General features: G+C 45.3%; 1 protein-coding gene across 3 annotated transcripts in view; it reads left to right on the top strand.

The window, feature by feature from the left end:
- Nucleotides 1–23,233, top strand: part of LOC139383907 (spermatogenesis associated 17) — a 60,668-nt gene extending 37,435 nt beyond the window's left edge. For 2 of the 3 annotated variants that reach the window (XM_071128513.1, XM_071128511.1), the window contains one exon: nucleotides 23,016–23,233. In XM_071128513.1, the coding sequence (XP_070984614.1) occupies nucleotides 23,016–23,096 (81 nt within the window). In that variant the 3' untranslated portion in view covers nucleotides 23,097–23,233. Of the gene's footprint in view, nucleotides 1–22,103; nucleotides 22,136–23,015 lie in introns of all 3 variants that reach the window. The other variant, XM_071128512.1, reaches the window with a different exon arrangement.
- The last annotated feature ends 336 nt before the right edge of the window (nucleotides 23,234–23,569 follow it).

Here is a 23,569-nt window from a genome sequence, read left to right as displayed (position 1 = left end):
AGAAACTGGATCATCAGCACGACCAGATGGACTGGGGATGGGGACAGCCAGGAGTAGTCAGGCCAGGTAGCCCTGAGGCATGTTCCTAAGCCTCAGGTCTTCCGGGAGGGAGTGAGAGAGAGATGGGAGAATTAGAGGGAGCATACCTAAGATCACACGGAACACCAGATAAGACAGGAGAATTACACCAGATATGACAGACTGACCCTACACCCCTGGCAGACTATAGCAGCATAGATGCTAGAGACCGAGACAGGGGGGTCAGGGGACACTGTGGCCCCGTCCAAAGTTACCCCCGGACAGGGCCAACCAGGCAGGATATAACCTCACCCACTTTGCCAAAGCACAGACTCCACACCACCAAAGGGATTTCAACAGAATATAGCCCACAAAGATCTCCCCCATCGCATGAGCCCGAGGACAGAAAGGCAGTGACACAACCAGGTCGAGTATAGCGAAAAGCCTGGCACGACGTGATACACACCTCCTAGGGACGGCATGGGAGAGCGCGAGCAAGCCAGTGACTCAGCCCCCATTATAGGGTCAGAGGCAGAAATCCCAGTGGAGCGAGGCGAGCCAGCCAGGCAGAGACAGCAAGGGTGGTTTGTCACTCCAGTGCCTTGCCGTTCACCTTCACACTCCTCAATCGTAGGACCTACTGAAGAGATCAGTCTTCAGTAAAGACTTAAAGATCGAGACAGAGTCTGCGTCTCTCACATGGATCGGCAGACCATTCCATAAAAATGGAGCTCTGTAGGAGAAAGCCCTGCCTCCAAAAAGCCTGGATCTTGTGACCGTAGTGTAGGTGTAGGTATGTACGGCAGGACCAATTCGGAGAGAGAGGTAGGAGCAAATCCATGTAATGCTTTGTAGGTTAGCAGTAAAACTTTGAAAAATAGTCATGGTTTAGCTTTTGTGCAAAAAAAAATCATAAAAAGTTTCAGATTTTTGAAATGTTACGAAGATTGAAAAAAGGCTGCTCTTGAAATATTTTTTGCATGTTCGTCAAAAGATAGATCAGGATGCAGAGTAACATTTCTTTTAAATAAATATATTACAACATCGTCTTTGTATCTCAAAATTGTTGTGATGTGGTTAACCGTAAAAACCTAAAGGGACATGATTAGAGAGATCATGGGAAAAGGCCACACTTGACCGTTGCACTTGAATCATTCCCATGGTGAATGGCTAGACCTGCTACGCTATGAAACCACACGGTATTGCTGAGACTTTGATGTTACCGGCCACGATTGATATGGTGAAAACAAGGCAGAGGCGCAGAAACTCACAGTGTCAGATGACACTGATAAACAAAGAATGTATGCGATTGCTAGCAATCAAGAGGAATCTCTGACAGAACGACTCAAGAACTCCCCAGCTTATGCTCTCCAAATGGACGTTATGCCCGTGGATTGACCTGTGTTTGCTACACATGCTATATTGTTCTGCCTCACGATTCCCGAGCATGAAAAGGCACAGGAGATGTTCAGTGTGCTCCCTGGCTATATTGGCGAAAAACAGATTCCATGGGATCGAATGGTGGGCTTTTACACAGATGAGGCTCAATCTAAAGCGGGATGGCGGGCAGGCCTCTGCACTCTCGTTATGAATGTGTGAGAGCAACTGGTGGCAAAAGAGCTGAGCACAGAACTCAGAGATATACTGCAGCAGGTAACTTCCATTGTAAACCACATCAAACCACATCCATGCGCACACCTGTTCACAAAACGATGTGGGGATATGGGATCAAAGCATGCCGGCGTTCTATTTCACAGCGAGGCTTGGTGGTTATCGAAGGGGTGTTGGAAAGATTTTTTGCATTGAGAGAGGAACTGTTGTCATTCACAATAGGTGAAAAAAAAACAGACTTGGTTGAATTTCTGTGTAATGGAAAGAAAATGTCTGTTTGCCTATGTAACAGACATATTTGGGAAACTAGACGAGCTGCATGCAGGGGAAATACAAAAACATTCTACAGATGAGTGACCGAATCGGTGGATTGAGAGGAAATAATTATTTCACGACTCTGACGAGCCCGAGGCTGAGGATATCAACATGTACCGGCAGGATAGAACAGCGGAGTCTGGTAAGACAAGGGGTGGCGCGGAGGTCTATGTATTTTTGTAAACAACAGCTGGTGCACAGTATCTAAGGAAGTCTCGAGCTACTGCTCGCCTGAGGTAGAGTTTAAGCAAACAAGAAAACTCTCACCCATCGATGGGGATGCAGTAGAGCAGGTTGAGAGCTTCAAGTTCCTTGGTGTCCACATCACCAACAAACTAACATGGTCCAAGCACACCATGACAGTCGTGAAGCGGGCCCGACAAAACCTATTCGGTCATGTGACCAAATATTTGGCATGGGTCCTTAGATCCTCAAAAGGTTCTACAGCTGCACCATGGTTGCATCACTGCCTGGTATGGCAACTGCTCAACCTCCGACCGCAAGGCCCGAGTACATCACTGGGGCCAAGCTTCCTGCCATCCAGGAACCAGGCGGTGTCAGAGGAAGGCCCTAAAAATTGTCAAAGACTCCAGCCACCCTAGTCATAGACTGTTCTCTCTGCTACCACACGGCAAGCGGTACTGGAGTGCGAAGTCGAGGTCCAGGAGGCTTCTAAACAGCTTCTACCCCCAATCCATAAAACTCCTGAACATCTAGTCAAATGGCTACCCAGACTATTCGCATTGTCCCCCCCCCCCCCTCCCCTCTCCACACCACTGCCACTCTCTATTGTCATCTGTGCATAGTCACTTTAATTAATTAACTCTACCTACATGTACATACTACCTCAACTAACCGGTGCCCCATTGACTCTGTACCGGCACCCCCCTGTATACAGTTGAAGTCGGAAATGTACATACACCTTAGCCAAATACATTTAAACTCCGTTTTTCATAATTCCTGAAATTTAATCCTAATTAAAATTCCCTGTCTTAGGTCAGTTAGGATCACCACTTTATTTTAAGAATGTGAAATGTCAGAATAATAGTAGAGAGAGTGATTTATTTCAGCTTTTATTTCTTTCATCACATTCCCAGTGGGTCAGAAGTTCACATACACTCAATTAGTATTTGGTAGCATTGCCTATAAATTATTTAACTTGGGTCAAACGTGTCTGGTAGCCTTCCACAAGCTTCCCACAATAAGTTGGGTGAATTTTGGCCCATTCCTCCTGTCAGAGCTGGTGTAACTGAGTCAGGTTTGTAGGCCTCCTTGCTCACACATGCTTTTTCAGTTCTGCCCACAAATGTTCTATGGGATTGAGGTCAAGGCTTTGTGATGGCCACTCCAATACCTTGACTTTGTTGTCCTTAAACCATTTTGCCACAACTTTGGAAGTATGCTTGGGGTCATTTGCGACCAAGCTTTAACTTCCTGACTGATGTCTTGAGATGTTGCTTCAATATATCCACATCATTTTCCTTCCTCATGATGCCATTTATTTTATGAAGTGCACCAGTCCCTCCTGCAGCAAAGCACCCCCACAACATGATGCTGCCATCCCCACAACATGATGCTGCCACCCGTGCTTCACGGTTGGGATGGTGTTCTTCGGCTTGCAAGCCTTCCCCTTTTTCCTCCAAACATAATGATGGTCATTATGGCCAAACAGTTCTATTTTTGTTTCATCAGACCAGACGACATTTCTCCAAAAAGTACGATCTTTGTCCCCATGTGCAGTTGCAAACCGTAGTCTGGCTTTTTTATGGCGGTTTTGGAGCAGTTGCTTCTTCCTTGCTAAGAGGCCTTTCAGGTTATGTCGATGTTGGACTCGTTTAATGTGGATATAGATATTTTTGTACCTGTTTCCTCCAGCATCTTCACAAGGTCCTTTGCTGTTGCTCTGGGATTGATTTGCACTTCGCACCAAAGTACGTTCATCTCTAGGAGACAGCACACGTCTCCTTCCTGAGCGGTATGACCGCTGCGTGGTACCAAGGTGTTTATACTTGCATACTATTGTTTGCACAGATGAACGTGGTACCTTCAGGCGTTTGGAAATTGCTCCCAAGGATGAACCAGACTTGTGGAGGTCTACGATTTCTTTTGATTTTCCCATGATGTTAAGCAAAGAGGCACTGAGTTTGAAGGTAGGCCTTGACATACATCCACAGGTACACTTCCAATTGACTCAAATTATATAAATTAGCCTATTAGAAGTTTCTTAAGCCATGACATCATTCTCTGGAATTTTCCAAGCTGTTTAAAGGCACAGTCAACTTAGTGTATGTAAACTTCTGACCCAATGGAATTGTGATACAGTGAATTATAAGTGAAATAATCTGTAAATAATTGTTGGAGAAATTACTTGTCATGCACAAAGTAGATGTCCTAAACAACTTGCCAAAACTATAGTTTGTTAACAAAACATTGGTTGAGTGGTTGAAAAACGTGTTTTAATGACTCCAACCTAAGTGTATGTAAACTTCCCACTTCAACTGTATATTGTTATTTTTTACTGCTCCTCTTTAATTAATTGTTACTTTTATCTCTTATTCTTATCCATATTTTTTTTAACTGCACTGTCGGTTCGGGGCTTGTAAGTAAGCATTTCACTGTAAGGTCTGCACCTGTTGTATTCAGCGCATGTGACTAATACAATTTGATTTGATTTATTGGAGAGAGAGTCTTTCAAAAGCCAACAATGCCCCCTTTCCCTTGGCTGTGCATGTTTCTAACAGAAAACAGCATCAGTACGTGTCCCACACGTGTGATGACTGCTCACCTCCAGCGCTTGGAAGAGGACTTTGGGGCCTACTTCCCAATCCCCTTGACTGTGATCCTGGCTCAGTTGACATGCCAGTAAGTGAAATTGAACAGCTGATCGAGCTGTCATGTGACCTAATGCTGCAGACAACGCATTCCCGGGTCACTACGGAGGAGTTTCCTGACTCAAAGGGAATAAATACACTGCCATCTCCCGCTTTGCCGCTTTCAAAACAACTAGGACCTGGGTGCTCGGAAAACTCTGACTTCCGACTTCAGTGCGTTCAAGACAACTGGAAAAAAAAACAGGCTCTGACTGGGAAAAATGGTTTTGAACGGTCATCCAACTCGGAATTCCTTTCTAGAGCTCCATAGACCCACATTAAAAGTATCTGATGGTGAGTTGAGAAGACAATCAGAAATACTGCTGGAATGTTTTTCGATTGACTGCCATAGCCCCCGTATAAAAAAAATAAACATTAATTACATTATTATTTTCACATGGTTGGTGTCGCGCGAACTGTCCGATATCAAAATGAGGTCGTGGGCCAAAAAGTTTGGTAACAAACACCTGGTGTAGGTTAAAAGGCATTTTGGGAATATGTTTTGATGTGGGTGTATTTTATGGTTCAGGGGACTGGTCTATTTCTCTCTCACTCTCTATCTCTCTGTCTCTCTCTCTCTGTCTCTCTCACTGTCTCTCTCTGTCCTCTCTGTCTCTCTCACTCTGTCTCTCTCTGTCTCTCTCACTGTCTCTCTCTCTGTCCTCTCTGTCTCTCTGGCTCTCTCTCTCTCTGTCTCTGTCTCTCTGTCCTCTCTGTCTCTCTCTCTCTCTCACTCTCTCTGTCTCTCTCACTCTGTCTCTCTCTCTCTGTCTCTCTCACTCTGTCTCTCTGTCATCTGTCTCTCTCACTGTCTTTCTCTGTCCTCTCTGTCTCTCTGGCTCTCTCTCTGTCTCTCTGTCTCTCTCTCTCTCTCTCTGTCTCTCTCACTCAGAGAGGACAGAGTGAGAGAGACAGAGAGAGAGAGAGAGAGACAGAGAGAGAGCCAGAGAGACAGAGAGGACAGTCTCTCTCTCTCTCTCTCTCTGTCCTCTCTGTCTCTCTCTCTCTGTCTCTCTATCTCTGTCTCTCTCTCTCTGTCCTCTCTGTCTCTCTCTCTCTCTTTCTCTCTCTCTCTCTCTATCTCAATTCAATTAAATTGCCTTTATTGGCATGGGAAACATGTTTACATGGCCAAAGCAAGTGAAATGGATAAACACAAGTGAAATAAACAATATTCTCTCTCTCTATCTCCCTCTCGCTCGGTCTGTTCTCTCTAACTTTAGAGGTGACTGGGGGAGTGTGTGTTTCTGTTTGTTGTTTTGTCGTTGTTGTTGTTATTGTGAGCCCACAGGCTGGCCCGATCAGTTAGCCTGCTGGAGAGCTAGCACCCCACCGCTGATTAACACACACTAACACACGGCATGGAGGAGACGCAGCGCTTTGACTGGATCAGGGAGCACACACGCATGCACACGCACGCACACGCGGACACGCACGCACACGCGGACACGCACGCACACGCGGACACGCACGCACACACTTTTTGAATTCAGAATTTTTTTTTTAGGTTTTGTAAGTGATCACAACTACAGACCACTGTTCCGACAGACTGCGTTTGTTGTGAATGTGACCACATAGCTGGCTACTTGGAGGTCTAGCTTGTAATATTCTAGTCACACTGTCTCTCACTTCAGTTGTGTTGCAACAAAATCCTGTTTCCCCAAAAACACAGGTACAATCATGGTAAGTACTCAATGTGAATGTACAGACAGTGTATGACTCAACTGAACATACAGTATGAAGCTATCATAGAAACACATGGCTCACACTTGGCCGTTTGGTCTGGCCATTGGAGGCCTACTCTGGTCAGATTGTGTTCTCTGATACTCTCTGAGGAAAACTCAACAGTCCTATTTCACCCAGACAGAGGAAGTGAAGATACCACTCACAGTTTAATCAGGAACCACCAAGTCATTACCTCACTCCAGTCTGCCTCTACTTCTACCTCTTATGGAAAAGGGCTTTTTTTGACGCCTTCATTTCTCAGCAGGGAAGCTTTTTTCCCATGATGATGATGATCCCAAGCTGGGAAACATAAATTGATTCTAAAGAGGAAATTAGATGGTGCTTATTACACTGTCTAACTAGTAATCCTCTGTCATTCGTCTGGCGCGTGATGAATGTCCTGCTTTTTGCCTACCTCTCCTGCTTTCCAATGAGGTGGCGTCAGAGAGAGCCTGCGCGCACACACACACACACACACACACACAGTGATGCTTTCATACACACAGTGAAACAGACACTCGCACGCACACACACACACACCTACCTGGCTGTCTAATGAATCTCTATCGGCCTGCGCTCCTCTCCCATTGACTGAGGAGAAGATAATGATGGATATGGTGATTTTCAAGTGCATTTCTGATTAAATTATACCCATTTTTCTATTCTCTCTCTTTATTCTTACTACCTCTTCTCTCTGTGTGATGTGTGTGTGTGTGTGTGTGTGTGTGTGCTTGCACGTGCGTGCATGCATTCGCACGTCTCTCTTTGTGTGTGTATTTGTGCATGTGTGTGACACACACACACACACAAACCTCGATCAGTGTTATTTCCCCAGATTAGCATGCGTTAACCAAGGGAGCAGGCAGGCAGGGTGATTTATCTGAATGCAGCAGGTAGATAAAAGAGGAGATGCAGCAGGATTTCAGCAGATCCACTGTGGCTCTGTCTACAGTATCTCTGATTCATGGCTAGTGACCTTTACACCTACACATTCTACAGCACTCACCCCACTAACTCAGACCACAAACTCACCCTACTAACTCACCCTACTAACTCAGACCACAAACTCACCCTACTAACTCACCCTACTAACTCACAGTACTAACTCACCCTACTAACTCACAGTACTAACTCACCCTACTAACTCACCCCACTAACTCACCCCACTAACTCATACCACTAACTCATACCATTAACTCACCCTACTAACTCACCCCACTAACTCATACCACTAAATCACCCCACTAACTCACCCCACTAACTCATACCACTAAATCACCCCACTAACTCACCCCACTAACTCAACTGTTCTGAGAGCAACCAGGGCTGAGGAAATGACCCTGTTGGATTGAAGCTACTCTTTTGTTGGGCTCTCTTTTTTTAACATAGGTGTAGTTTGCCTAGGCTGACTGAAGCCGATTTTTCAAAATAAAACAGATTTCTATTTGGTATTTCTATGTCAACGAACCCATTTGAACTCATTCAACAGTCTTGTATAAAAGTTATTGTTATTTTAGGGGAGCTATCCACGTACCCCAAGCCCTCCATGTTCTGCCATATATTCATTTGTTTCTGGTATCAAAAGAAAAGGAAGAGTACTTTATTGATCCATATTCCTTACAGTCCATGAAATCTTCTACTTTTTCCCAAACCCTCCTAGTCTGGGTCAGTGAGGTTGTGTGGGTGCCATTTCTCCCATCTCTTCTCCAGTAGGATCTTCATTTGATCACTCTGTTGCAGGAGAACTTTCCTGCACTCTTCTTAGTCATTGTCTACATTGAGACCCAATCACTGGCCACTTTAATAAATAGATCACTAGTCACTTTAAATAATGCCACTTTAATGTTTACATATCTTACATTACTCATATCACATGTATATACTATATTTCATACCATCTATTGCACCTTGCCTATGCCGCTCGGCCATCGCTCATCCATATATTTATATGTACAGATTCTAATTCACCCCTTTAGATTTGTGTGAATTAGATAGTTGTTGTGAAATTGTTAGATTACGTGTTAGATATTACTGCATGGTCGGAACTAGCAGCATAAGAATTTCACTACACTCGCAATAACATCTGCTAACCATGTGTATGTGACCAATAACATCTGCTAACCATGTGTATGTGACCAATAACATCTGCTAACCATGTGTATGTGACCAATAACATCTGCTAACCATGTGTATGTGACCAATAACATCTGCTAACCATGTGTATGTGACCAATAACATCTGCTAACCATGTGTATGTGACCAATAACATCTGCTAACCATGTGTATGTGACCAATAACATCTGCTAACCATGTGTATGTGACCAATAACATCTGCTAACCATGTGTATGTGACCGATTTGATTTGACGTTCCTGCTGTAGCGAATTGGCTCCAATTTAGATCTTACATCTATCTGTATACGGCAAAACACACTGTAATTAAAACGGCAACACACTCCATAATCTACAGACGGCACCACTGCACTCCATCAATTAAAAGGGCAACACACTCCATAATCTACAGACGGCACCACTGCACTCCAACAATTAAAAGGGCAACACACTCCATAATCTACAGACGGCACCACTGCACTCCATCAATTAAAACGGCAACACACTCCATAATCTACAGACGGCACCACTGCACTCCATCAATTAAAAGGGCAAGACACTCCATGTCTTTGTTGCCTGCGGTGGAGGTTGCGTTGCCGTGTGTGTGTGTGTGTGTGTGTGTGTGTGTGTGTGTGTGTGTGTGTGTGTGTGTGTGTGTGTGTGTGTGTCAGTGAGCGCAATCTCTACCCTCTCTCATGTGGCTGTCTCACTGTTGATTGCTGCTCTGCAGTGACAGCACTCAGCTCACCTAATGACCTCTCATCCCCCTGGTGATGCTAGCCATGATGATGAGGAGGAGGGCGATGATGATGATGAGGAGGATGATGATTATTTCCTGTCATCAGCAGTGAAGGTCCCCAGCTCTGCCACGTCAGGCTGCTGTCACCGATATGAGATACGGGTAGAAAGTCCCCTCTCTCTTTCTCTCGCTCTCTCGCTCTCGCCATCTCTCTCTCTCTCTGGTAATTAGTGTGTTTGCTTACCGCGTGTGTCACCGGCAGCAAACGGAGAGCACAACCCCTGTATCAGGCTCAGAGGGCTGCTAGAGTGGACAACCTCAACCCTGGTGTCTCCCCAAATCGCCCTCACCCCTTCAGCCCTCACCAAGCCCCCCTTCCCCCTTGCTCATCACTCAGATTTCATCTTTCCTGATTCATTAGCTATTCCTGATATGTTTGCCCTCTCAGCATTAGTAGTATTTTCCCTTTCTTACGTCTCTATCACATCATTAAAATGTATGTCTAGTATTTTCCCAAATGTATATATATTGCCGTTACAGTCCTGTATATCCCCGGGCTCATACTAATGAGTACCCAGCCTCATAGCCCTGCTTACCCAGCCTCATACTAATGAGTACCCAGCCTCATAGCACTGCGTACCCAGCCTCATAGCATTGCGTACCTAGCCTCATAGCACTGCGTACCCAGCCTCATAGCACTGCGTACCCAGCCTCATAGCACTGCGTACCCAGCTTCACACTAATGAGTACCCAGCCTCATACTAATGAGTACCCAGCCTCATAGCACTGCGTACCCAGCCTCATAGCACTACGTACCCAGCCTCACACTAATGAGTACCCAGCCTCATAGCACTGCGTACCCAGCCTCATAGCACTGCGTACCCAGCCTCACACTAATGAGTACACCGCCTCATAGCACTGCGTACCCAGCCTCATAGCACTGTGTACCCAGCCTCATACTAATGAGTACCCAGCCTCATAGCACTGCGTACCCAGTCTCACACTAATGAGTACCCAGCCTCATACTAATGAGTACCCAGCCTCATAGCACTGCGTACCCAGCCTCACACTAATGAGTACCCAGCCTCATACTAATGAGTACCCAGCCTCATAGCACTGCGTACCCAGCCTCATAGCACTGCGTACCCAGCCTCATACCAATGCGTACCCAGCCTCATAGATCCCATCCCCAGCCCAACTTCCATTCCCTGTCCGGGTCCCCCTGTCCTTGCCCCAGCCCCTGTTTCCAACGTCTAGCCCAGGCTCATATCCTACCTCTAACCCAATGCATCCCCAAGCCCAATCCCCAGCCCTCTCCCTGGCCTTTGATGTTGTGACGTTAAGCTAACGGTAGCTAGCGTTCTTACCACCAGTGCTGTCTAATGGTGGACGGTGGCTAATTACAGTGTCTAATGAAGTGCACGTAGTGGGCACGTCTGGCCGCCTCTCCTCTCCTTCCCCTCGCATTAGGCTTTCATCCATCAGCCCGCTCAACTGATGCCTCTACACCACTGCCTAGACCCACTGCCTAGTGCTAGACGCAAACATTTGCACACATGCATGCGCACACAAACGCACGTGCGCTGATATAAAGACAGAAATACACGCACGCACACACATTCACACACACACATAACCTGGCACAACCTGGCACATACAAATGCTCTCATATGCACACGCACACACTTTCTCTCTCTCACACACACACACACACACACACACACACACACACACACACACACACACACCGTTGTTAACGTTGCTTCAGTAATTGCTTGTTTTACTCCTCTATCCTTTCTAGTCCCCCTCCAACCCCACTCCTCTTGCGCCCCCCCACCCTCCCAGCCACACATTTTATTAGGGTCATAATTGTGGAGCCAGGCTCCAGGCTTGTGGCAGGACAGGACAGGACAGGACAGGGGGAAAAATGTTTCATCTGAAGATGACGATTTGCTGCAGCCTCCTCTTGTTAATTATCCTGGGCGTAATGCATCAACGTGACGTGTGTGATACACGAGCTGTGTTTAAATACCAATGATATTCATTATGAGCCATTAATAAGTAAAATAAAGTAGGCCACTGGTAAGGATGGGGAGGCGGGGAGGGGGCAGTGTGTGTATTGTGTGTGTGTGTGAGCTTTGGGCTGCGCGGTACACCGTATTTTACTATATAGCGGTATTGATTTGAATTGACCTTCTATATCGGTATTTGAATGTTTGGTTTGTTAAATGTGAAACGCCGTGTGTAACGTCCATTTTTATAGTTTACTTCTCATCTCGCTCCGCTCTCTCTCTCTCTCTCTCCATGCGGCTTTCCACACAGACCAAGCCACGCCCCCTGTCACTTAAGGAGCGCATTTGTTTGTTCCTCGACCATGAGACTCTTGGGTTCAGTCTGCATGGTCAATGCAGAGCATACAACAATGTTGATGACAACAATGCTGTTTTCACTTTGCTCGTTCTATAATGACACTATTAGTTTGTGTTTCTTACATCAGCAAACAGCTAGTTTGTCTTTTCTTAGCAAGTTGGGCCTAAATCTAGTTAGCCACTAATGTTAATCGCTAGTTAGCTGGCTAGCTAGCTAGCTAATAAATGTACTGAGTCAGAGCAAACGTAATTAGCTATACAGCCTGATAATACCAGCGATGGTGTAGACCTAAATCATCATGTTGTTTGTGCAACAGTGTATTCTAAATCAAAAATGAATATGCAAAGCATGAATATGTTAGCTACATGAAGTAGCTAAGAGAAAATAGTAAATAAAACCAAAGATTATAGGGTCCCCTAGGAAACACTTATCAACACTTTGGTTCCTACCCTGTCACAGTAAGTCCTCCCTGGCATTTTCCTTTGTTGTCAGAATGGCGGAATACCCATTGAAATCACTTGTATGTGTTGCCACCCTTGGCTCACGCACTACTCATAAAGCAAATCTTTAAAGCAAACTTTTATTATTAAAAAACACAATATCGTCAAATACTGTCTTTACTGTCCAATTTCTTTTAAATACCGTGGTATGATATTTTGGCCATATCGTCCAGCCCAAGTTTGTGAGCGTGCGTGTGCGAGACGGTGTCTCTGTCCTGTCCATCCCCATCCGACCCCGTCCCCAGTCCTCTCTCCAGCCTCTCCATGTACATTAGCATCCGGGCAGACGAAAGAGGGCTAATTCACCATAACGGTTTTACTGCGGTGTAAAACTCCCCTACTCCTTCATTGGCAGTGTAATAAAGCATTCCCCTGACATGTTCCTTCCTTCTCTTCCCCGTATATTTATCAATTAACCCCACACGCTTCTCCATTATGTCAGCATTTCCCCCTCCAGACTTGCATACTGAGTAACCAGGCAGAGACAGGAGACGAGGAGAGGAGAGGAGGAGAGGCCAGAGGCGTTATAGCTGCCTGGTGCTTTAAAAGGGGTCCCTCTCTGACACGGGATGCAGTTTTTATACACGCAGTGATCCGCCATCAGCAGCATGTAGAATAGATATCACAGCTTTCACTGTCATATTAAAATGGGTCCATGTAAAAACAGAACTAACATTGTCAATCTGTGCTGAGAATATCATCTTCATTGTGAAATTTGATCAAAAATCACTACCATATCTACCATTACCAAATATATATTTTTAGAATGCACTTGTTTCAATTTTGTTGATATTTGAATAGGCCAGATCATCAAAATATTAACATATATTTAGGCATGGTGTTTTTGCTGCAATTAATGTTTTAAAATAATGTATAGCCCTTACTCAGCACGTCACGGTAATATACTAATAGACACGGAGAAGATTCACCCTCAACATTTATTTTCAAGGTGAAGCATTTTGTTTACTGAACAAAAGTATAAACGCAACATGCAACCATTTCAAAGATCTTACTGAGGTACAGTTCATATGAGGAAATCAGTCAAATGAAATAAATTAATTAGGCCCTGATCTATGGATTTCACATGACTGGGAATACAGATATGCAGGTGTTGTTCGATGATAACTTTAATAAATGGGACTCACAATGTGCCTCACAATGGGCCTCAGGATCTATTCAAGGTACTTCTGTGTATTCAAATTGCCATCGATAAAATGCAATTGAGTTTGTTGTCCGTATCTTCATGCCTGCCCATACCATAACCCCACCGCCACTACGAGGAACTGTTCACAACGTTGACATCAGCAAACAGCTCGCCCACACGACACCATTACACGTGGTCTGCGGTTGTGAGGCTGGTTGGACGTACTGACAAATTCTCTAAAACAATGTTGGAGGCGGCTTATGGTAGAGAAATGAACATTACATTCTCTGGCAACAGCTCTGGTGGACATTCCTGCAGACAGCATGCCAATTGCGCGCTCTCTCTTTGTGTGACAAAACTGCACATTTTAAAGCGGCCTTTTATTGTCCCATGTACAAGGTGCACCTGTGTAATGATCACACGCTGTTTAATCAGCTTCTTGAAATGCCACACCTGTCAGGTGGATGAATTATCTTGACAAAGGAGAAATGCTCACTAACAGGGATGGAAACAATTGGGCTTTTTGTGCATATGAACATTTCTGGAATCTTTAATTTTCCGCTAATGAAACACGGGACCAACACTTTACGTGTTGTGTTTATGTTTCTGTTCAGTGTACATAAAAGCAATTTACCCCATATTCTATGGAAATCCAAATGGCTACGTATACTATGGTACGAAATACGCAAAACTAGCTGTAGAATAACCTGTGAATTCCTGAATAAAAGCAGGTTGTTGGAGGGGAAGTCATATACTTGATGTTGGAGGTATATTTAGATATGGGAGATATCTCACCCAGTGTAGATGCAAAACAGAGCCATAAGGATAAGACTAGGTGTGTTTTAATTGAGCCAGTAGGCCTGTGAGAGGGGCTATGCTCCAGTGAAGCATACAATACTAGCCTGTCTGTATCCTCTCTCCCTGGCCGGCCCTGACACACATTCTGCTGCAGCAGACACATCACTAGAACAGCAACATGACAGCCTTCATATGGACTGTGTCTATGATCAGAGTTCAGCAGAGAGAGAGAGAGAGAGAGGGAGAGAGACAGAGAGAGAGAGAAAATGTAGATGCTGTTTTAGTTCTAGACATGCAGGAGGTTGTGGACAGGATACACATATGCATACACACACACACGCACACACACACACGCCCATTCAATACACAAGCATGCACACGCACACATATTAAGCAAGTCTATGCAGGTACACACACACACGTACACACTTCTGAACACTCAAGGAGAAAAGACAGTACATCCATGTCACAATAAACAGAAAACAAACCATGTTTCATGTATTTGCTGCGTTGCTTGCGTATTTGTTCTCTTTTAAAGCACTCATTAATTGTGTCAATTTTTTCCTGTGTCATACAAGATGAGAGTGTTTCTATCATTGTGGCATCCTATATTTCCCACGTTTAGATATTGCAATAAATGTACTATTATTAGTGATAGGGGAAAAATTGATGTGGTTTACATTTCGGGATATTATTTTTGCACCTGCATGAAAACTACACAGCATGTTCTCCATCTTCTTGTTAAAAAGGGAGGACATTTGTTTTCACCAGTTATTTCCATGACTGATCAACACTCGTTTTCTCATGGCTCTCTCTCTCTTTTCCTTCCGCAGCAGACATATGGTGAGCAATAATTATTGGAACATCGAATCGCAATAAAATCGCAGTATCAACTCACAATACTGTACATATAGAATTGTGAGAATCGTAATGCAGTAAGTATCGTGATATCCCTGGTAATTCCCAGCCTGGTAAACATTGCTGTTGTTTTAGTGTGTGACCAGAATCCTGTTGAACCTGTGTCTTCCATATGGTAGAGTGGAATGAAATCTGATCACACACACACACACACACACACACACACACTGACACTAGGGGGGAAGCAATCGCAAACACTTACAGCTGCAAATGGCCATTGTGTCATGCTAAAAGGTGTGTTGACGAATGAGGCCGCTAACCCTGGCTGAGAGAGCCCAGCGTTGGGATTAGATGGAGACGGCTGATCACATCGCCTCCGCTGCCGCCTGCTTTGCATGGGAATTGTGCATATTTAATCTGTGTGTTGCGGACGGGCGGGTAGACAGGCGTGTTGCGCCCAAATCAAGCCGTCTCTCTGTTTCTCATTACAGCGCTAACTGTCTGTCTGTGGATCTGTCCCTAATAACGCCCATCACGGAGGGTACACTCTTAGAAAATAGGTTTCCGAAAGGGTTATTCAGCTGTCCCCATAGGAGAACCCCTTTTTGGTTCCAGGTAGAACCCTCTGTGTGAAGGGGTCTACAGTACATGGAACTCAAAAAGGTTCTACTTGGAACCAAAAATAGTTATTCAAAGAGTTCTCTTATGGGGACAGCCTGAAGAGCCCTTTTAGGTTCTAGATAGCACCTTTTGCTCTAAGAGTGTAGCTTTAGCTTCAGTAGACCAGTAAAGCACCTTTGTCGATGTTGAGATCAGCTGGGATGCTCACATTGGAAAACACAGTGTTAATCTAGACCACACAGCTAACATAAAGAGTGGCCTGATTTTGTGGAGGAATTAGGCTTGTCAAAGAATTAACCAGTGATCTCTTTATTAAAACATCAGTATCACATTTCATGTGGAAATAAGGGCGAACAGGCTTTACAATGAGGGAATGGGCTTAATGTGAGTGGGATTGTTATTTGCTATGTGTTTGTAGACGTGCGTCTTGGTCTGAGACGGTAACTTAAGTTTAGTATTCTGTTTCAGTCTGCTCATTAATGTGATCGCGTGTCAGTGAACACAACTCTATCAATCCTATCCGTCTCTCTTCCTCCCTCTCTCATCTCGTTCTTATCCGTCTTACACTTCTGTTGGGGGGGGGGATTACAATTAATGTTCTTTTTATTTCCGCCCTTCTTCGCCTTCTCATCTCTCTTCTTCTTCCTCTCTCTTCTTCTTCTTTCACTTCTTCAGAGGACTTTGTTTTCTCATGCATCTCATATATTACGGAATACCAACAAAAAAAAACAAGTGGGTGTGTGGGTTTTTTTTTGTGTGTTTTTTTTTTTACGAAGGCCCCTCGCTGTGCGTGTAATTTCTTGTTTGTGTGGCTCTCCGTCGTGTCGCTCCTCGCCTCGCTCGGCCCTCTGCGAAACCCTCTGGTGTGGACGAGAGAGAGGGAGAGAAAAAAAAGAGAGAGAAAAATGCAGGATGATAACAAAGGCAGCTCGGATTTCACAAACGCATATTTCATCAATCATGTGAATACGTGTGAGTGATTATGCATAGCCGTGGCAGGGTTAGGCCTGATTACCATGCACCATAAAGGCTGCTTTCTTATCTCATACACACTGATTAGTTTCTGTCTGCAGATAGCCTCTACCCTCCTCTACACACACACACACACACACACACACACACACACACACACACACACACACACTTGCTAAAGCCAGTGAAATAGACTCATTTCCCTGAAATGACGTCCCACTCTCCCAGCCTCGGATTAGATAGATGTAGATCCAGGGAAAGGCCTAATTCAGGTTTAGTTAAGCAGGGACTAGGAGATGAGATATAGATTAACCTTGGATTACAGCCCTCTGAACTACACACTCTGAGAACTTTGTTAAGTGAGCCTTAGCTATATCCAAGGCTAGGTTAACACATGTCCATGATAACCAAATTAAATCAGCCATTTACCGCAAGAGCAACCTTAATCTGGAGCTGGTTGGTTTTGGTAGAATAACCTGTATTTTAGTCATTTTAGTCATGATAGCCACATAGGAACCATTGTCATGCACTGAACTGAACTTGATCCGTTTTTCCGTCCAGACGTTCATTTTGTTTTAAGGCCTCTCAACATTCTGCAGTCGATCCGAGAGGTGTGTTATGTCACTGCTTAAAGGAGAAAGGTTCTGAGAACGCCCCGTGCGTTATGCTCAAAATAATGTGTCGTCTTTTCTGTATTGTGTCACGTTGGTCTCACAGTGTCCTGGACATGCTTGGCAATCAGACAGAGAGAGAGAGAGAGAGAGAGAAAGAGAGAGATGTAGAGGGAAAGAGAGAGAGAAGAGAGGGATGAAGAGGGAGAGGTTGAGGCAGAATTAGCCATGTATGAAAGGCCTCAGTTCCAGCCTCAACCAGGAAATTAGAAATTACTCTGTCAACTCTCTCCTTCGCTCTCTCTCTCTCTCTCTCTCTCTCTCTCTCTCTCTCTCATTCTCTCTCTCTCTCCCCCTCATTCTCTCTCTCTCTCGCTCTCTCTCTCTCTCTCTCCCCCCTCTCTCTCTCCCTCTCTCTCTCTCTGAGTGGTTGAAGTAAAGTAACTCATTTTGGCTGGGCCGGGGCTGGTGTCAGGGTGTCTGAATGCTAGAAGTGTGCGGAACGCATTAGGACTTGACAGGGCCCTTCGTGAAATAAGTGAAATTAATGGAGCTCTTTTCATGTTGGACAAGGCCGCGGCACCCCTTTCACGCCGCTTACAGTCACCGAAAGTCAATAGTTTTTTATTACTCCTCAGGTCGACCTACATTCCACACTACAAGTGCTAGACCCACTAATTGGTTTCAGTTTGTGGAAAGGGAGAGAGAGAAAAAAACTTCAACCCAAAGAACACTGAAGCAAATAAATCAATCTCATATTTTTTCCCCTGTCTTTTCTCATTGAGTTGGAGGGAGAGAGGAGGGGGAGGGAGCTCGGGAGGGATCGAGTGAAAGAGAGGATAAATGCTTGGTTAGAGCACTGGTCCCGTGAGGTAACAATATCTAGGGTGTTAATGGAGGGGTCTGGTTAAAGTGCTCTGGACTGATGAGGTGACCTAAACCTACGGGTTTCCGTTCCAGTACGTCAGGGCTTTACCTCAGGCTCACACGAACGTGAAGTCCTTTGAAAAACAATAAATACTCATTATTCATCATTTCAAAATATGCTGTTACCATGGTATTAGCATTTAGCCCTCATTAGGCTACACCACCTATCCTATGCCAAACCAAAAACAACACAGAGAAGTACAGGCAGCGAATGATAAGATGACTGAAATTCGGAGAGTTGAATCGAAATCCAATTCAGGATAACTGTCATTCATTTTCAATGAATATTTAAGTGTTTTATCCTTGAATTGAGGATGGCCCCAACCCAGAATAGGACAATGCAAGTTAAAGCTGTATACTAAAGCCTTTTGTAGTAGTGATTTATCAGCTGTGTTCCAGTGTGCGGTCAGTTCTTCAGCTGGACAGACAGACAGTGTCAAGCTAAACTAAACTGAAGTGACAGTGGTTAGCCTCTTCAAGAAATGCCACCACAGCCACAAATTGATATGACACTCTGACCCCCCCTCCCCCTATGTTTGTGTTGCATTCCAGGAGCGTTGCTGTGTCTCTCTTCCTACTTTCACAGCTCTGGTGGCTGTGTGTGTGTGTGTGTGTGTGTGTGTGTGTGTGTGTGTGTGTGTGTGTGTGTGTGTGTGTGTGTGTGTGTGTGTGTGTGTGTGTGTGTGTGTGTGTGTGTGTGTGTGTGTGTGTGTGTGTGTGTGTGTGTGTGTGTGTGTGTGTGTGTGTGTGTGTGTGTGTGTGTGTGTGTGTGTGTGTGTGCGTGCGTGCGTGAGGGATCGGGGCACCCGGGTGCAAAGGAAGCTGTCACACAAAGCTCCAGTCATGGTCCTCTCTGCCGTCTGCCTCAGCCTGACAAGTCCCTGCCTACTACCCACAGGTTACCACACCACAGAGAGATGGGGCCATGCACACGCACTGACACACACTCTCCACCGACACACACACATCCGCATGGCACATATCTCCACACACACTGACATGCGGTCTACTGCACTCCATCCACACGCACATTAAACACATTACCGTAGTGACACCAAACTGGCCACTTTGGTCAGCTTCACACATCACAAGTAACGGGAACAAAATCCACTTAGTAATCTAGTGATTGACCTTTCAGAGCCCAAAGTTAGTCAAAGATCACATCGTGCTACTAGCCAAGACGTGGGTGTGTTTCTGATGTCTAAGGGATTTTGACTGAGAGATCTGTCTTAGATGTTTTCACTGTGTGATCAGTTTGCAGAGGATATATGTATTTGGTGGTGACAGCATGCGCGCGCGTGTGTGTGTGTGCACATGTGTGTGTGTGTTTGTGTGTGTGCGCACTGCTCTTCCGTCGTTAGTGTCAGTGTGCGGAGGGGGGCTCCTGTTTACAAGGACATGCTTGTCCCCGCCCCCCAGGCGTCGGTCGGCATGGCGATGATTGTCATGGCGATGGAGTGTGAGTGACAGGGCGATCACATGTTTACCCCGAGAGCAGGAAGTACACAGCGCCCCAGTCTCTGACATTAGTTTGTCCTTCCTCAACTTCTACTAACTACATATAGAAATAAATAACTAAACCCCTTCCCTCCCTCCCTCTCCCTCCTTCCCTTAGCGGCCAGCTCTAATTCCGAGGCGCCACTTTGTTCTGGGTTGTGGCCGCTGCCGTGCTGCAAAGGTTGCTGGGTAATCACAGGGCCTGGACGAGGGGGTCAGAGTTCACACCAGGTCACTCTCTGGTGTGTGTGTGTATGTGTGTGGAGGCGGGGGATGGCATGGACATCAGACCACACACACACAAATGCACACACGCAGTCACTACACAGGAACTCACATACACATACATATATATATATATTTATATATATATACCTACACACACTCTCACAGTCACCTACAGACACGTACAACTACACATACACACACTTACCTGGCAGTGTGGCGTTCCCTAGCATGTAGGCCAGTTGTAAAGTGGGCTCAGGCCCAGCTATAAATACCCCGGCAGCCTTTTCTGCAGCGCAGCAGAAAAGGAGGTCAGGGTTTGAGCGGAGACTCTGCATTCATCATTAGCGGGCTGCCGCTGCCGGTAATTTGCCCGTTACAGCCGTGATTAAGGGCCCGGTTAGTTTCAGCAGCCGCTCCACTCTGCTACCGTTCCTCACCGACCATAGCGCCATCGACCGCCAGAGGTTACGGCCATGTTACGGTTCTGCTCCTACAGGAACACGCGGTGGTCAGAGAGATGTAGAGAGCGAGGGACAGATTGTATCGGTGTGTGTGTGTGTATATGTGTATGCGTGAGTGTCTGTGTGTGCAGGGTTGGGTTGGGTAGGTTACTTTCTAAATGTAATCCATTACAGTTACTACAAAATTATAATCAGTGACGCAACTTTTGGATTACCCAAGCTCAGTAACGTAATTTCATTACTTTCAGTAACTTTTATATGACTTTCCCCTTAAGAGGCATTAGAAGAAGACAAAAAGGAATATTACCATTTGAACGACATCTATTGCAGGATAAATCTATGTTAAAGGTTACATAGCCATATATGGATGTTAAATTCAACTTTATGGGTTGGTTATGTAGGTTTCTTCTGACCCATCGCTTTCTACTACATATAATAATACGATTAGGCTATATTTGATTTAGATTTATTAGGATCCCCATTAGTGACAACTAGTCTTACCGGGGTCCGACACACAACCAAAAATACATTACACACAAAACACTTTATAATTTACATACATTTAAAAACATTAACAGGTGTGTGTGTGTGTGTGCGCGCATCTATCAGTTCCACATACATGTCATTACATAAACACAACAAATAGGTCACATGGGGGAGAGGCGTTGTGCCTTGAGGTATTTATTTGGTTCCAAAAGGATTCTTCGGCTGTCCCCACAGGAGAACCTCTTTTTGGTCCCAGGTAGAACCCTTTTTGGGTTCCATATAGAACCCTCTGTGAAATGGGTTCTACCTGGAACCAAAAAGGGTTCTTCAGAGGGTTCTCCTATGTGGACAGCTGAAGAACCCTTTGACAGTACGTTCTAGATAGCACCTTTTTTTTAAGTGTACCGAAAAGAGCCGTTAGTGAAAAATGCACGTCAAATGCTGCGTTTACAATAGGCCTATTGTTTACCTTTGTGTTTGGTGACTCGTTGATGTCTCGATAAGCTGTTGAAGTCTAGCAAAAGTGTGCGAGTTTGAGCATGTCCGTTAGGCCTATGGACATTTTCTTTATCAGCACGAAGGAGATTGAGCAACCGAAGCCCCACTCGTGGCCGTCTTAAATGAAACTTGTTGTTGACGTTATGGAGGACAATACCACTGAAGAGTTTAGAAGGTAGGAAGTCCTTCAAACGTTTATTCCATAGGCTGGGATCTGTACTCTGCAGCTGTTGCAAGAGCGCATTTTTCACTGGCTGTCCACAGGTCGCAAAAACAATGACAGGCAGTTTAAAATAATTGAAAAGTAATCATCTACTTTTTAAAAGGTATTTGTAATCTGATTATAATATTTGTTCTGGTAACGTAGCAGATTCTAGTTATGTATTTTTGTAATCTATTACATGTCACGGATTCCATGGAATCCATTACTCCCCAACCCTGTATGTGTGTGTGCATTAATTTTTTTTCCTGAGTCTGTGTGTGTAGTTATTGTGTTCTGTGTTGGGTTGTTGGGGTGTTGTAGCAGTACGTCCATGCCCTCTGTGAGAGGCTTGGGGGGCTGATGACAGGCCTGTCACAATCACTCATGAAAAGAGCATTCACTGCCGAAGACACACAAACACACACAGGAACACACACAGGCTTTATGAGGAGAACATGCTGTATGGGGACTTAATGCTTCATTGAATATGTTTCTGAATAATGACAGATTTATGTTATTTCCCACTTTGACATCTCTCATAGCTACTCCTCGATGACGACCGCTAAAACCGGAAGTGAGTAACTTTGTGTTTCCTCTCTCTCTCTCTCTCTCTCTCTCTCTCTCTCTCTCTCTCTCTCTCTCTCTCTCTCCTTCTCACTCTCTCTCTCCCTCCCTCTCTCTCCTTCTCACTCTCTCCCTCTCACTCTCTCTCTCTCCCTCCCTCTCTCTCCTTCTCACTCTCTCTCTCTTCCTCCCCCTCTCTCTCTCCCCATCTCTCTCTCTCTCTCTCCCCCTCTCTCTCTCCCCATCTCTCTCCATCTCTCTCTCTCTCTCTCTCTCTCTCCCCATCTCTCTCCCTCCCTCCCTCTCTCTCCTTCTCACTCTCTCTCCCTCCCTCCCTCTCTCTCCTTCTCACTCTCTCTCTCTCACTCTCTCTCTCTCCCTCCCTCTCTCTCCTTCTCACTCTCTCTCTCTCCCTCCCCCTCTCTCTCTCCCCATCTCTCTCTCTCTCTCTCCCCCCCTCTCTCTCCCCATCTCTCTCCATCTCTCTCTCTCTCTCTCTCTCTCTCTCTCTCTCTCTCTCTCTCTCTCTCTCCCTCACTCCCTCTCTCTCTCTCTCTCTCTCCATCTCTCTCCATCTCTCTCTCTCCCCATCTCTCTCTCTCTCTCTCTCCCCCTCTCTCTCCCCATCTCTCTCCATCTCTCTCTCTCTCTCTCTCTCTCTCTCTCTCTCTCTCTCTCTCTCTCTCTCTCTCTCTCTCTCTCCATCTCTCTCTCTCTCCCTCACTCCCTCTCTCTCTCTCTCTCTCCATCTCTCTCCATCTCTCTCTCTCCCCATCTCTCTGTCTCTCTCTCCATCTCTATCTCTCTCTCTCTCTCTCTCTCTCTCTCTCTCTCTCTCTCTCTCTCTCTCCCATCTCTCTCTCTTTCTCTCTCTCTCTCTCTCTCTCCAGCCATTCAAGACAGTCTTCACCACTTGTCACGTGTTTGATAAATTTGGACGCCTCTACTCCAACGCTGGGAAGATTGTATGAAACTATCGTTCAGTAAGAAAATTCAACTCAACATTATCACACAGAGAAGTGTGGACTTGTATTGGTAACTGTATTCCCTTGTATCCCTTTTCGTTTGTTTGTCTTACTGTATATGGACGGAAATTCACAAAGTTAATTAAATTCACGGTCACAAGAAATGTGCCATAATGTTATGATGAGCATTTTCTTCAACCTATGTTCAAGTTCAACTTAACCTATAATGATGCCATGCATTTTATACAGTAGCAATGTAATCACACACACACACACACACACACACACACACACACACACCTCTCTCTTCCAAGAAACGCCTCATTCTGTCAACCAACACACAAAAACACACAGCACATGAGCACGTAAAGCCGACTACCTCATCCCTCTGCTCATTCTTCCCATCCTGGAATCAGGCTAATGGGGACGCTTTCCCACAGAGCGGGACCACACTCGGCGGCCCAAAATAAATGTGCTTT

Source organism: Oncorhynchus clarkii, chromosome 25, assembly GCF_045791955.1.
Source record: "Oncorhynchus clarkii lewisi isolate Uvic-CL-2024 chromosome 25, UVic_Ocla_1.0, whole genome shotgun sequence".
In the NCBI taxonomy this organism is placed as follows: Eukaryota; Metazoa; Chordata; class Actinopteri; order Salmoniformes; family Salmonidae; genus Oncorhynchus; species Oncorhynchus clarkii.
The sequence above is the reverse complement of the archived record's forward strand: the minus strand, read 5'-3'. Positions and strand labels throughout refer to the sequence as shown.